Here is a 15,920-nt window from a genome sequence, read left to right as displayed (position 1 = left end):
TGCTGAAGAATTTGTGACTGGATATAAATCAATAAATAATTACTGAGGCGTCCTATTTGAAAACGGTCTTCGACAAAGTTGTAGCTGATGAATGTATCTCACAGTATCAACGTAGCTCTAATCCCCAAGAGCACTAGGGCAAACACTATGACCGATTGAATGAATTGGTTGCTTTTCTCACAGTAATTCCCATATAAACTTCAAAGGGATTGTGCAGCCTCAGTTTTCATCCAAATGAGCTCAAATTTTGGGAGGACACTCAGGATTTGTTCTAGAATCGAATGAGCGGTGTGGAGCAAAAACGATTTTTTGAACCACTCTAATATCTATATTTTCACGTTTTTTAGCATTTCCCGGGATTTCCCAGGAATTGGCAAATTTATTTCCCGTTTCCCGGGAAAATTGGAAACTCTATTTGTTATACAGTCTAATCTCCATAAATTGATTTTGAAGTTACCATCGAGTTGGGAAGGTATCGAGTTGTACAGCGCTAAAAACAGTGCAAATGCGATCCAAGGGGCCATGCCATCAAGGTAGCCATGAAAACCAACTTTTATGGATACACAATAGACCTGTTCATATTTTAAAAAATGTCTAGAAATCTACCGGTCAAGCAGTATTCGGAATTCTCATGCCAAGAACAATGTCTGGTGAAATTTTCAGCTTATTTGATAAAGATTTCAGTATGCTTCAAGTTGAAAATGTGTTTTTGGCCTTATTTCAAGGTTTAAAAAATCATAACCAACATATGGAAAAACAAAACCACTTGCTATTACCATCATTTGAAAGCTGATTCTGTTCTGTTAAAGTTTTTCGAACACGCTAAAAAGATTAAATTGAGTTTTAACATTGTTTGATCCAAATTTGTACTCCACAGTATCCAGAAATTACAGTTTTTTCAATATACATGGTATATAAAACACCCATTGGCATTATTTTTTCAGGCCCTAGTCAACGGGAATCAAACATACATAATACATTTATGAATTCATTGACCATCAACAGATTACATGTTGCTTGAGGCTATAAATTACAATAAATGCCCAAAGATCGAGCACCGCATCGCAACCTTATGATAGTTAAATCATGCATGACACATGTACCGTAAACGAATGAATTGAACAAGTTAGCATTGCTTTTTCTTTCCGAGTGATGATTGTTTTGATCGCATTTCACTGATCATTTAGAACGATTTGAAAACAATCATCATCATCGACTGAAAAAAAGGCAGTGCTAACGTTTTCATTTTTTGTATTCTTTGAAGCTCACGGTGGTGCTCTTGGCTCACCCACAGTGGATTTACAAATGTGCTTTATAATAACATATTTTTTTTACAATTTATTTTCGTAAGATAAATGGTAACTTTGAACGGGATTGACTTTCAGATATGCATTGTCATCATGTCTGGAAATAAAAATCCGAAATTTTCATGCAGGCACGCTGTTCAGTAAAAACACTTCCCGAAAAAAGAGATTTTCAAGAACCTCGAAAATCTCTTTTTTCGGGAAGTGTTTTTTCGGGAAGTGTTTTTTAAAAGAGATTTTCAAGAACCTCGAGATGGGGCCCAGATAGCCGTAGCGGTAAACGCGCAGCTATTCAGCAAGACCAAGCTGAGGGTCGTGGGTTCGAATCCCACCAGTCGAGGATCTTTTCGGGTTGGAAATTTTCTCGACTTCCCAGGGCATAGAGTATCTTCGTACCTGCCACACGATATACGCATGCAAAAATGGTCATTGGCATAGTAAGCTCTCAGTTAATAACTGTGGAAGTGCTCATAAGAACACTAAGCTGAGAAGCAGGCTCTGTCCCAGTGGGGACGTAATGCCAGAAAGAAGAAGAAGAACCTCGAGATACAAACCTCTACCAAACGATGTTAAAACTTGCTCCAATCATAAAATCGTGTTCAGCAAAAGTTCGTAGAATTGAATAAACTACTATGTAGAGGTATTTCCGATAAATTTTGATATTTCGTTCGGTAGTTATGATTTTTTAAAGCTTGAAAATAGCCCACATAATTGATTTGAAGCACAACTAAATTTACTGTAAATTGAGTGAAATTTTGGCTAGAAGTTCATTTTACAATGAAAAATCAAAGTATAGGTTGACTGTGGAGTTTCCAGACATTTTTGAAAATATGAATAGGTCTAATACACAATATCGAGAAAGGGAGAGTTTACTATATATAGGGTAAACAGGTATAATACGCCCCCCCCCCCTCTTAGGCAAAAATGCTCTATCGCAGTGGCAAACTCATTACTTTCATAGTTTTTGGTGTCAAAGTGTTATTTACTTAGTTGGTCATGCTCTGCATGCAACTGTCTCTTGCCAGGTCGCTTCTAAAAAGATTACAAGACGTTTTCTGTAAACGGCCCAAATCTTGACGTTTCAAATCAAACCGTGCAATATGCCCCTCCCGTAGAAAAAGTTCCACAGCATTGTAGAAATGTTTCCAAGAAGAATTCCACCACTTGATAAGCTTAAATGGGTCCATTAACAGTCGTCTTCCGTTTAAAGTTTTTGTAATAAGTAAAATAGTAAAGGATGGGTTTTATTTACAACAAGGCTTGCCTATCGCTGATTTTCGATATTTTTGATATTTAAATTCATTGTTTATACTTCCCAAAGATGTTATATGCGCTACATATTTTTTTTTTGCGGATATTTAAGATATGTAATCATATTTACGTGTTAAACAAGCCTCAATCCCTTGAAAATGAAGTGGGGCGTATTGCTCGCTTGGGGCGCATTATACCAATTTACCCCATAGAAGAAAAACAAAGAATTAGGAATTGACACATATATTGAGCTGTTCGGTAACCCAATCCGCATGGTTATTCAATTAATTAACTCATTACGCGTGGTAAAGATGGACAAATTATGGGTGAAATTATGAAAAAAATAAATCCACGTGCTCGGCTGGAATTTGAACCCAGGACTCCTGTATGCTAGACGAGCGCTATATCAACTAAGCTACCGAGCCTCTTGGTGACCCAATAACTGAGTTGGTTACAAGTTTCAGAATTCAAATCCCTACAAACCCCGCGGACCCCTTTCATAACCCATATCCATCCATCTCATGTTCCTACACACGCGGAACGAGCGAGTGCGATTTATTTTAGTGTTGAAACTGTTTGCCTACCGTACCTACATCGCTTCCACAACAACTGTATTGTGGAAGAGTAAAGATGTGGGGTTTAGGGTTTATTCATAAATCATAACGCCAAAAAAGGTCATTTTTGACACCAACCCACCCCCTCGTAACGCTTCTTGTATGAATACTCTACAAATTTTGTATGAACTGTAACACCTCGAGGACACCTACCCACCCCTTAGAGCGTTATGAAATTTGTGAATGGGCCCTTAGTGCTTTACGTAGAAAAAAAAAATGCAAGCAGATCAGCCAAGTAGATGAGCCAACTCATTCATGATTTTTGGCATGAGCTACACTGCCGTAAATCGCATGTCAGTACCATCTGCATTTTCGTCAAAATTGAGTTGAGTTCAGTTTTCAACATACCTTCCAATGCTTTTTCAGCTGCACTAATGAGATAACATGATTTGTTCGGGAAAATCAGGAATAAACAGCAAGTCAAATTGTTCCATTATGAAAAGTTATCGCATATCTGACCCACTACAGCTTTGCGCACCGTGTAACACAAAAATGAACCGTTTTTTGATTATCATCATATTTTTCTCGGAAATGAAACGTAGTGAAACTACGTTCTTTTTACAGATGGGACTGACTTGCAATTCAAGGCAGTACAAATTAAGAGTGTAACGAGATGTGGAGAGTCGACTGTAATGGCAAAAGGTAGTCCTGAAGACATTCTTATATGTAACAAGTCCATCACTGGTGAAGGGTAATATATCACTGGAACACACTGACCTTGTTGACCGCCACTCCCTCTCACCCATTCCAATAAAATCAACAACTGAGGGAATGTTTTTCACATGCGATTTTATTAACGCCTTTGAACTTTGTTAACATAGCAGTAGGTACTCTTGCTTCAAACAATTGATAAACTCGATGGATGGTAGAAGCACTTGAACACGAAATTCCATTTTTCTCTAATCAACTTCAACGGCACTAGATCTATGCCTTAAGCAAATGTACAAAAATAAAGCTATCGAAATAAAGGCGCTACATGGGCTGCCCTTATCCCTTTGCACATTTCACAACGGAAACAAACGTAACATAAGAGACTTATCAAATTGAGTATTGGTCGCGTGCTGCACTTTCCGGTGGAAATCCTCCAGCAACATCAGCAGCACTAGTAGTTGTCATCCGGCAGTCAGAGTGAAAGTTTTAACGCCGTCGAGTCACCGGTGGTAGACTGGCCAGATAGTCCAAGGCCTTCTGAATCTGCGGAGGGATCGGTGGTGGAGTTGGCAGATGATCTCCCTGCGGTTGGAATCCACCCTCATCGTCGGCAGAGTAGTTCAGCGTGATCACTTGTCCATCTGGGGCGGTGTAGGTGATTGAACCCTGCGCTATAATGACATCGCTGGTGTCCGGACTGCTGGCACGTTTGAGAGTTCCCTGCTCCTGACCGCGAATTCCGTTGGCCGTTTCGTAGCTGGGGGAATGGAAACATGTTTGAACGGGGTCAGTTGGCGTTTGGTAAGGGTATGCGATATGGATTTTATGTTTTTGACGATATGAATTAAATTAAGATGAAGATGAAAGAATCGAAGCCAAGCTTCAAATTTTCAATAGCACAAATCTCGACAACCAAACACCCGTTTGAGCTGAAAACTTAATTGATTGGTCACCATCAGCTAGTGACCAATCGATTAAGTTTTCAGCAAATAGATATTTGGTTCTCCAGATTTGTGCTCTTGAAAATTTGAGGTTTGACTTCGGTTCATCTTCACCTTAAGGTGAAACAGTTTGGAATCACCTTCAAAGTTTGCACTAACACTTCAAAGGCACTAATCTCGCGAAGAAAGCATCCCACAACAGTGTACTTTTTATTTTGGCTTTGTGCACTAGCAGTAAGCTTAAAATAAGAAGATCAGGAACGTTTGTCAACTATTTCTCCAGTTTTGTGCCTTTGAAAACGTGAGTAGGGGGAGAAGTCGGCCATTGTGCCGGCCATCTTTGGATTCCGAGATGTTTCACCTTAAAGGGATTTCGATAATTATTTTTTAATTGAATTCCTCGGAGATTTGTTTCGAACGGCAATTGAGGGGATCATTCTGAATATCACACACCCTTAGCACTTGACAACTAATTATTGCATTTTGTTTCGTCGGTTAAGATTGGATAATTATTCCGTCGGGCAGGCACCCGTTGGCATGGTTCAATTCAAAGACAATAGATAATTGAATGGTGTTTCCCGTGATGCGATTAAAAGGGCAGATAGTATAATTGGATGTTGCATATTTGGCGGGGAGGGTGTGTGAGCAGTATTTACCGAGTGTGAGATGAGTGAAAACGATGGCGATAATGATATAACAACATTGTGGATGATGCGCTGAAAATTTTCACACTGATTAGAGAGAGACGGATAACACGGTTGTTTGTTAATAGAACAGTAGACAAGCGATGATTTATTGACCCCGACCTTTGATCAGTAAGCTACACTTATGATTGAGGGCTAATATGATTAGTAGCAATTAAAATGGTCGTACCTGTACTGATAAGAACCATCTGGATCAATGTTGCTATCTTGAGAGACGATTTCGGCTTCAGCCTCTGTTCGCTGTGGTGCTGCTAGTGCGATGGCCAGACACGCCGTTAGTAATAGTAATTCCTGTAATAATATAAATACGATTTTGATATTGAGGTGTATTATAAAATATGTTTGTGTACGAAAAAAGAGGATAGCAAAAGAGAATGGTAGCAACTGGAGTTAAATGTTACATACCAATATAATATATTATGTTACGAATAAACTGAAGATGTCAACCACACAGCACAATTATTATGCCGGTAACATAAGGTAAACCTGATTAAATGAAATGAAATGGTAATGATCTTTTTGAACATTTTAATGAAATCGCCAAAACTCCACCTTAGGTATTTTAACTACAAAATAAGACGCTTTGAATATTTTCAGATTTTTTTTGTTGTAGGACCTTCCAATCAGATGGATTCTACCGTTTGAGCGAAAGATTTTATTTTACACTAAATTCAGGGTGGCTACTCGTTTACAGAAATGAAATTCGCTGATATTTCCGAAGTATTTCCAGGCTCTACAAAATAATTCCAGGTTCAAGAAAAACGTATTCCAGATGAATGAAATGTTAATTACAAAAAATTAGACTCGACAGTGTGTCAAGCTTCCAATTTTTTTTGTACGCTATTTCCAGATGGAACAACATCAAAGCTTAAATGTTATCCAGCTGTATTGTATTTGATAATTAGATTTCAAAATCATATATCGTTTGTAAGTGCTCTGATCATCATTGTGAACTGAACGGAGCATTTAAGTTCATAAGTATGCTTCATCCTTAAAGTTTATCGATTACTGCGTACTCGTGTGAAAACAGTACATGCTGTATTGATTGTAGGCCAGCGTTCAGTGAAAAAATCTTAAATGGTATCCATGGGCCATTTGGAAACGTAAGTCACCGCAATGGGCGAAAAACGGAAAAAAATTGACTAATGTTAGTGACAATGGTTTACAATAAAAAAAATCGTTTACCGCTGTTTTCTAAATTGTATTCATAAAGCAAACGAGCCAAGCGATTTAAAATACGTCAATGAATTGATATTGAATTGTGGTAATGTTACAAAAGTGAATTGCTGCAATAGTTGAATAGGTATATTCCCATCTTAGTAAACACAAATAAACCATCAACCTCTTGAGACCATGTGATTTATTAATTTTTGTTCGGATAATAGAGCCACGGATTTTCAAGATCCTGGTTTATCGAACACTTGTATGATCGAGATTTCTCTTCGTCGATTTTCTCTGTAGATTTGTGTACGAAAATCAATCGATTTTCAGAACATTTTGTAATGCTGCATGACGAAGAACAATGTGTACTTTCAGGTTAAACAAAAAAAGCTGTCTAAAACAGTCATCGGGCTGAGTAATAAATGAAAAACAAAATCGACGAAGAGTAATCGCTCATTGCAGATACGCCCTCATGATACTGAACGTAAGATATTTACATTTCGTTTCGTCCCGTATACCCGAGCAAAGTAAGCCGAGTCAATCCGTAGCAGCTGTCAAATCAACTTTGTTATCATTAATTGAGTCGCTTAAGAGTACGGATTTGTTAGCAATAGAATCTAGAAACGCGCGTTGCATGCTTTTTTCATCATATAAAATATGCACGTACGTAGCCTCCTCTTTTGTACGTATAAGGCCTTTTTGCGGCATTTTATACGTGAACCTTTGCCCATATAACCATCGCATAATGCAAAAGGCAATTTTGTCATACGTACATTTTGGTTGTATGGGATATAATTGATTGTTTGCATTTCATTCGTAAACGTTAAAATTTATAAATAGCTGGGCGGATAGCGAGCGAGTATCTTAAAATTAAGAACTTAAGATACCTTTCGCATGACCAAAGTTACAAAACAGAGATTAAACCATAAAGAGACCAAACTTAATAAAAAAAGAAAGAAACGAAACTTAACATATATATGAGATATTGATTACTCATGAAATCTGACCAACGATTTCTCTGAGAATATATCTTCTATTTTTTTTAATTCCTCGTGACATTACGACAAATAATTCTGCTCGTATTTCTATATGCATTTTTCAATGATATCATCCTTATTTGCAGCCCGAAGCTGGTTCATCTCTTAATTTTCTTCAGGAGTCATTTAGTGATTATTTCCCATGGAATCTCGTCGAGAATTTCCCGAAAGACTTTATCAACGTATTATATTTTGGTTTTCTCAAGAATAAAACCTGGTTTCTGCCAAATATAACCACTAAAATTAACTCAGAAATAATCAAACATTCCTTTAAAGACCCTTTTGAAAACAAAAAAATCACGAAAGCCCTAAATTCTCTAGGATTTAATCCGGTGATTCTTACATGTTTTTTTTCTAGGGCTTTCTCCACGACCTTCGTTTAAAATTTTCACTTAAATTCAACCAGAAATGTCTCCGAAGAGTTAATATAACATTTTAACTAGCAATTTCTCTAAGGATATCTCTAGGAATTTCTCAGAGATTTCTTCAGGAATTCCTACGGTAATTCTCCAAGATTTCTCAAGGAAGTATAGGAAGGTTTGTGCAAATATTCATCCTGGATTTTTTCCAGGCATTTTTCCATGGAATGTGAATGAAATTTATCAGAAATTTGAGAAAATATTGAAAAATTCGTCAGATATTTCTAAAGTAAAGTTCAAAGTAACCTCTGATGAGACTTGTGTAAATTCTGAAGTTACTCAAGAACTTGAAGAACTCATATACGTTTAAGGAACTTTTAGAAATGTTTCAAGTAAAACTGTTAGGATGATTGAAAAAAACGAATCAATCGATGCAGGATTTTTTGAATGAATTCCTTGAAAAACATCGGACGGAATGCCTTGAAAAATAATGAAATGATTGAAGGATTTTATTAAGAAAAAATGCTGCAGTTTCAACTATTGAAAAAAGACACCGACACGTTAATGCTTCCAGTGGACGATTTGCCCTTTGAAGGAAGCACCACACTAGACAACGGACTAGCATGCAACGCCCAGTGGCACAGTCGAAATACTTTCCTGATGAAAAGTTTTCTGGACTGAAGCGGGAATCGAACCCACACTCCTTGACACGATGCGGCTATGTTCCTAATAGTTTTTCACGAATAACCGCTCGAGGATTTCTTAGAAAAATTTAAATAAAATTATATAAAACAGAAAATTTTTCGGGTTTTTTGAAAAAAAAATTCCTTGGACATTTTTTTTTCAAAAAATTAGAATGAATATCTCCTAGAATAACAACTGGTAAAATTAGGTTGAAGGATTTAGGAAAAAAAACCAAAGCGAGAAATCACTAGGATGATTACTGAAGCTTTGCCTCTAGAAATCTGAGATGAAATTCTTGTAACAGTAACAGTCTTTGAAGGTTTGTTTTTCTGGAGCTTGTAGAACTTTGCGTCGGAATTCACTGTCAGCACGATAAGGAAAATAGAGACCTTAGAGATGATTTTGGTTAAATTCATGATTGGGAAGTTGATAACATTTCATATCCGAAAAGATGTTCACATTTTCACAGCTCAAGGAACGATTGGATAGCGGTGTAGCTGAAATTGTTCAAAGGATTTTGACGCGATAATAGTCATGATCTTCTACCATATTCTACCATGAATTAATATCTCAAGAAATTTTCCTAATTGTTATCGAAAATTCCTGAGAAATCCATGTATTTTCCAAGTTCAATAAAATTCCCTGATAGTTCCAGGTATGCCCTGTTTTCTCAAGTAGTATTGTTTAATAAATTGTTCTTCATGTTATGATCAAATCATATGTTTATGAGTGTAAAAATCATGAAACTGTTATCATCAATCATGAAGCACATCAAGTAATTAAATACCGTGTCGAAAATAAATTGGAATCTTTCGAGTTGCTTGTTCTCCAAGCTTAATGTATCTTTTTGTACTGAAGTACGGTTTAGTCAATACAGTCAATACATGAAAAAAAAAATCTGATTCCAAAATCATGATTTACAAGTCATGAAATTCTGACCTGATCGTTTTCTATGGTTTAGTTGCATATCTGAGCAAAATTTTGAAAAAAAAATCGTAGGGCCCGTTTTGATGTCACACTGTTTTAATGGTACAAGTCCACAATTTAAAAGGATTTTGTTTGATATTCAGAATCTGGAAGACGTAACAGCTACAGGAGGAGTGAAAGCAAGGCGTTATATGCCACATGTACAAAAAAGGTGACAAACTGGAGTATGAAAACTATCGTGCAATCACTATCCTAAACGCCACCTACAATGTGCTATTCCATATTACCTTCCGTCGTAAATCACCTACATATAGCAAACAAATTCGTGGGAAGTTATCAAGCAGGTTCCATCGACGGCCACTCGATAGCGTACCAGATCTTTTCCGTGCGACAATCCTCCAGAAATGCCGTGTCCTGCGTCAGGTCCCTACGCACCATCTGTTCATCGATTTTAAGGCGGCATGCGACAGTATTGACCTGTAGAGCAGTGTTTTCCAAACTTTTTTGACTTTCGCCCCTTGAGACAATTTTTTTCCATTTTTTTAAATTTAATTCAATATGATAAAAATGTTAATCATGTGCGATTTTGAAGAATATATGCCAAAAAAATGAGTCATGCAATATCTCTCACATATATCGATTTTAACTTTATCTGGTTTGGGTGGGTCACCATCAAATTTTATGTATGATTTTTGGAGTTTTTGGTGAAGTGGTTTAAATTGGATTTACTAAAAGCATTGCAATATACGAAATTGGGATAAATGAATGGTCACTGAATATTACAATTATCCTGATTTTTGCTGATTTTTGACAACCTTGGAACACACAGATAAATACTATACAAAAGATGATAGAACATGATTTCAATTAATACAATATTTAATAACTATTTCAATACTTAAGCTATTGATTGATCATCTTTTTATCATTGAAAAACGGCCATAGTTAGGTCTCCTATTCTGACTGTAACTTTTTTTTTAAATGTTTCTGATTTTAAACCATTTGTAATGCTATTTAATCAAGATTTCTTTTATGAAAACGCTTTGTCATAAAGAAATAGTCGTTCAAAGTCGTGGGAAAGGAACGGTTAGGGATGAGACAGAATATCTGTTCTTTTGCTTGGAAAAGTGTTTAACGACATCAACCAAAAGCCCCCTAATTGTGGCCCGTATAAAGTGCACAAGCCTTAATATTTAAAACAACTGCTAGGTTTTAGGTTCTAAATTAAAAAAAAAACAATGAAGAAAGCTTTTAAAATAATTATACAATACATGCTTTCTTTAATTCATCATACATTCAAACAATATTACGTGCAGTCAGTGGCAAAAATTATTTACTCAACAAGGTCCTAAGATTTTTGATAGAATATTGTTTTTATTTGATAGAACGACAGATCATGTTCTTGCTACTGCTTTAACAATTTTTTCCGCTCAACTACCAGGTTAATTATAATAAAAAAATAAAGCTTAAAAAAATGCGATTAAATTTCAGCCTTGGCACTGTTAATCATCTTTGACGTTCGCTTCGTTTTGCTTTTCCACTGGGGTTGTGCCTATCTGTTATTTGGAAAGGTGCACGTTCAATGTAATTTAACCTAAATCTTCAACTTCGTGGGGTGTGGCATAAGCTCAAAAATCAAATAAATTTGTTTTTTGGACTTCAACCAATACAAAACATTATAAAATTGAGTAAAAGTGTGTTTCCTATTGTAAACTTTCACACAATGTACTGCACCCCTTTACGCTTGTCAGTTGCATGTTTGCTGCATTTCCTATTCATACGGGATAGTTATGCGTTTATGTGCAGTATAATCATGTTTAAGATTATTTGCTTCTAGTTATCCAAATAAGCTGAAATTTTAATGACAATCTACAAACAATCTTAAGTTTGCTCTGCAGTAAACTTGTATTACAAACTACCGTAGTATCCTTTTGCTTCTCGCCCTAGTTCCGTTTAGGCCGTTCGTTTATTTTTTTTTGTGAGAACATATCCCGGTATCTGTTTCACTTTCACTTTTGATACACTATCCTTACTTACAATTTTCATTTTGGTTTAGTACTGTTCGAACGCTGCTTCCGAAAAAAACAAGCACACTCCACACTTATCGCCGGATAGAACACTTGAGCCAGCACTCTTCCCAATACCAGATGATAGTGAAATCTACGGTGAGAATAGAACTTTGCCGACTGTATTTATAGACGTTTGAATAAACTTCTCCGGTAGCAACCCCGCGCTCCCATCTTGATAGAGTAATGAAGCGCCACCGCAAACCGAAGTGCTGGTACCCACTTCCCATTCTGCCACCTGCCGTCGCACTTCCGATCGAAAGTAGCCACGCGACTTGTGAGGTGGATTGTTTCGTCTTCTCGCGAGACTCGTTCTCGAAGCAGACCCCAACAGAATTCAGCAGACCAAGCACTGTTAAACGGGGTAACATTGATTGAATGACCCTTATTAAAAATTTCGCTACTACATTTTCAATAATTCTATCTTATTTTCTTGAGCATATAAAAACTAAGGTTGAGTTGTATTCATGAGGAAATTTTTCAAATGTTCGAAACAATGATATCCATGATCATTGATTTTTGCCTCACATAAATTTCGTAAATGATCATTTTTGTTTTCTGGCTTTGCTAGAGAAGACTTGAAAAAATGATAAAATTTGGAACAAAATCATTTTTTTCAACATGCCTAAAAATTTCAGAAAATAAAATACAGTATATTGTAATGAGTGATGAGTGCCAGTTCTTGTTTAGAATATATAAAACTTGCAACAATTGCATCATCAAATGAAATGTTTAGGAAATATCCATGGACCTGTTTAAAGTTGCCCCTCATAACGGTTACAGACAGTTGGCGCAAAGTTGTAGCTCAGCAACGTGACGGCGAAAACAATTCCCATCCATCAAGTAATATAATATACAAATGTAACCATTTTAAGCCAATTTTCCATACATCACCACCACATCATCATTGCAGTGTCAGTAGTGGTGGCGAATCTGCGCGGCCCAATTGAATGGCGATGGGGCCCTACTTAGTGCGGGTGATTTAACGGCTGGTTTACTAAGGCTACTAAGAGACAGGTGAAGAGATGAGATAGTGCCTGAGTTGTAGTTGATGACGGGCGGTGTGTCAATTGTTTGGGTTTACTGGATTGTCCTCCTGCTGAGCTGTCGGACACTGTTTGTAAAACTGAAGCTTAACGTGAATATTCTTAGATAGAATGGGCTAAGCTTTTCAGAAGAGATGGGCCACCTTGTATATGCACACTCCCTTCGGTAAAGTTGTGCCTCCAGTTGTTACCTATGCAAACAAAAATACATATAAACAATGCAGTTTTCCTATATCCTTAAAAAACAGATATCCATGATATTGAAAAAAATGGTCTGATACTATAGGCATTACAATTTTGATTCTTAATATCACTATGTTCGATAACGACACACGACCAATCATGTTCTATAAGCTTATCTGGTTGGTAAATGGCTGGGTATGGCGTACCATTGGTACTTCGCGTACCTACAGGAATAAAATAGACCCCTTTATTGGTGTGGTCCATGGCCTCTTACCCAGCAACTCCTATCTCTACCTCCTCCGGGTACGAGTAACCTTAGGGAAGATCGGGTAAACAACCTCGGTGGGAACTCTGGTCGTATGCTGACAGGGAAGGGGGGTTTGCTTTTGCTTTTGCTTCTGCAAACCTGGAACGTCTGTACTCCATGTTAGGAGCAGCTCACAACAGCGTCTGTTCCCCATGTCAGAGGCAGCTGATCATCGTCCGAGTGCCAGAGAAGGACTCTAAGCTAAACTGCGCAGCATGGTCCTCCGGAAATCTAGGGCGTTGGTATCAGGCCCTGCAAGTCAGCCGTAAAAAAAAATCAAGACACGAATAATCAACAAGAGAATGCGAACCCGGACAATCGGCAAAGACCACAGCGACGTTAAGAGACTAGCGATTGGAAGCTCGGTACGTGGAACTGCAAATCTCTCAACTTCATCGGGAGCACACGCATACTCGCCGACGTGCTGAATAACTGCGGATTCGGCATCGTAGCGTTGCAGGAAGTGTGTTGGAAGGGATCAATGGTGCCAATGTTTAGAGGTAATCATACCATCAACAAGAGCTGCGGCAACATACACGAGCTGGGAACAACTTCTATAGTGTTGGGTAATATGCAGAGGCGCGTGATCGGGTGGTGGCCGATCAATGAGAGAGTGTACAAGTTGAGGCTCAAAGCCCGGTTCTTCAACTTCAGCATAATAAACGTCCACAGCCCTCACTCGCAAAGCACTGATGATGATAAAGACGCTTTTTACGCGCAGCTCGAACGCGAGTACGACAGCTGTCCAAGCCACGACGTCAAAATCATCATAGAAGATCTAAACGCTCAGGTTGGACAGGAAGAGGAGTTCGAACCGACTATTGGAAAGTTCAGCGCCCACCGGCTAACGAACGAAAACGGCTTACGACTTCCAGCACAGCCTTCCATACCGGTACATCTGGATATCACCACAGCAGACAGAATCACAAATCAACCACGTTCTGATTGATGGACGGCACTTCTCCGACATTATCGACGTCAGGACCTATCGTGGCGCTAACATCGACCCTGACCACTATCTGGTGATGGTAACTGCGCCCAAAACTCTCCGTCGTTAACAACATACGGTACCGACGGCCACCCTGGTACAATCTGGAGCGACTCAAGCAACCGATGTCACAGCGGCATACGCGCAGCACCTGAAGAGGGTGAGCTAGATGAGGGGCTTGAGGACTGCTGGAGAACATTGAAGGCAGCCATCAACAATGCAGCTGAGAGCAACGTCGGGTACTTGGGACGGAGTTGACAGAACAATTGGTTTTGACGAGGAATGTAGGCAGATTCTGGAGGAAAAGAATGCAGCGCGGGCGGTCATGCTGCAGCAAGGGACCCTGCAGAAAGTGGAGCGTTGTAGACGGAAACGGCAACAGCAGACCCGCCTCTTTCGGGTGAAAAAACGCCGCCTAGAGGAGACGGAGTGCGAAGAGATGGAACAGCTATGCCGCAACGGCTTCGTGCCGCGAGCCGAGATGTGCAGGGATAAGGATGAGAGCATTTTGATGGACGAGCGTGAGATGATCGAAAGGTGGAAGCAGCACTTCGACGAACATCTGAATGGCGCTGAGAGCACAGGCAATAAAGGCCGGGACAACGGAGGAAATGCCTTCTTTGGTACTGCGGAGGATGGAAACCAACCAAGGTGGTTGACGATTTCGTCTACCTTGGATCCTTGTTGGCGGCTGACAATTACGTTAGCCGTGAAATACGGAGGCGCATCATCAGTGGAAGTCGGGCCTATTATGGCCTCCACAGGAAGCTGCTGTCAAAAATGATTCACACCCGCACCAAATGTATCATGTACAAAACGCTTATAAGACCGGGCATGAAACGTGAACGATTTACACTTGGAGTCTTCGAATGTCGGGTGCTTAGGATGATCTTTGACGGTGTGCAAAAAAACGGTGTGCGGCGGCGAAGGATGAGCCACGAGCTCGCCCAACTCTACGGCGAACCCAGTATCCAGAAGGTGGCCAAAGCAGGAAGGATACGATGGGCAGGGCATGTTGCAAGAATGCCGGACAGCAACCCTGCAAAAATGGTGTTCGCTACGGATCAGGTTGGTACAAGAAGACGTGGAGCGCAGCGAGCTAGGTGGGCGGATCAAGTGCGTATCGCGCGTGGGGCAGAACCGAGGATGGAGAGATGCGGCTACGAACCGAGTATTGTGGCGTGAAATTGATGATTCAGTGTTATCTGTTTAGATGTAAACTAAATAAATGAAATGGATTGAAATGGACTATTGTCACTCGGAACCTAAAAAAGGCAAAAAAAACTGCTAGTGACGAGAAGCAGTTTAAGACAAAATGGCGTTCTTCCCTTGACCAAGTTCTGACCGCAGCACCCTTTAGTTCTATCTTGTGATCCACATGAGATAGGTCATCCCAGAGGCAATCCATTTGGTTCAAAATTAAGTCTTCAGGTGGCACTAGTGAGCACATTAAATTAATCATATGAAAAAAACTATCTTGTGAAACACATGAGATAGAAAGTTCGAGTCTTCTACAAAGTTGTTTAGAATGCTCCCTCCCATAAACCCGTACGTTACTGGTGGAAGACCCCTATCTTCCGAATACAATTTTGGATCATCGTGGGCAACTGCTTCGTATCCTTGGCCTGCCAATTGTCGTCTGGATTAGTAGCTGTTATTTCCTCGAATGTGGGTCTTCGAGAGCGGAAAGTAACTTT

The 15,920-nt window shown here is 39.0% G+C and overlaps 1 protein-coding gene across 1 annotated transcript; it reads right to left on the bottom strand.

The window, feature by feature from the left end:
• Positions 1-3,941: 3,941 nt before the first annotated feature.
• LOC5577606 (endocuticle structural glycoprotein ABD-4) lies at positions 3,942-11,817 on the bottom strand. Its single transcript, XM_001656550.2, has 3 exons — positions 11,671-11,817; positions 5,635-5,756; positions 3,942-4,577 (listed from the first exon to the last, which is right to left on the bottom strand). The coding sequence occupies exons 1-3, from the start codon at positions 11,677-11,679 to the stop codon at positions 4,307-4,309; spliced, it is 402 nt and encodes a 133-aa protein (XP_001656600.1). The 5' UTR covers positions 11,680-11,817; the 3' UTR covers positions 3,942-4,306.
• Between the last annotated feature and the right edge of the window lie 4,103 nt (positions 11,818-15,920).

This window comes from Aedes aegypti, chromosome 2, assembly GCF_002204515.2.
Source record: "Aedes aegypti strain LVP_AGWG chromosome 2, AaegL5.0 Primary Assembly, whole genome shotgun sequence".
NCBI classification, from domain to species: domain Eukaryota; kingdom Metazoa; phylum Arthropoda; class Insecta; order Diptera; family Culicidae; genus Aedes; species Aedes aegypti.
Note: the sequence above shows the minus strand (reverse complement) of the source record. Positions and strands in the feature narration are given on the sequence as shown.

Excerpts from the sequence above, each read along its gene's own strand:
- LOC5577606 (XM_001656550.2), bottom strand. Across the intron at positions 4,578-5,634 it reads GATGGTTCTTATCAGTACAG|CTACGAAACGGCCAACGGAA; the intron begins GTACGACCATTT and ends CCATTCCCCCAG.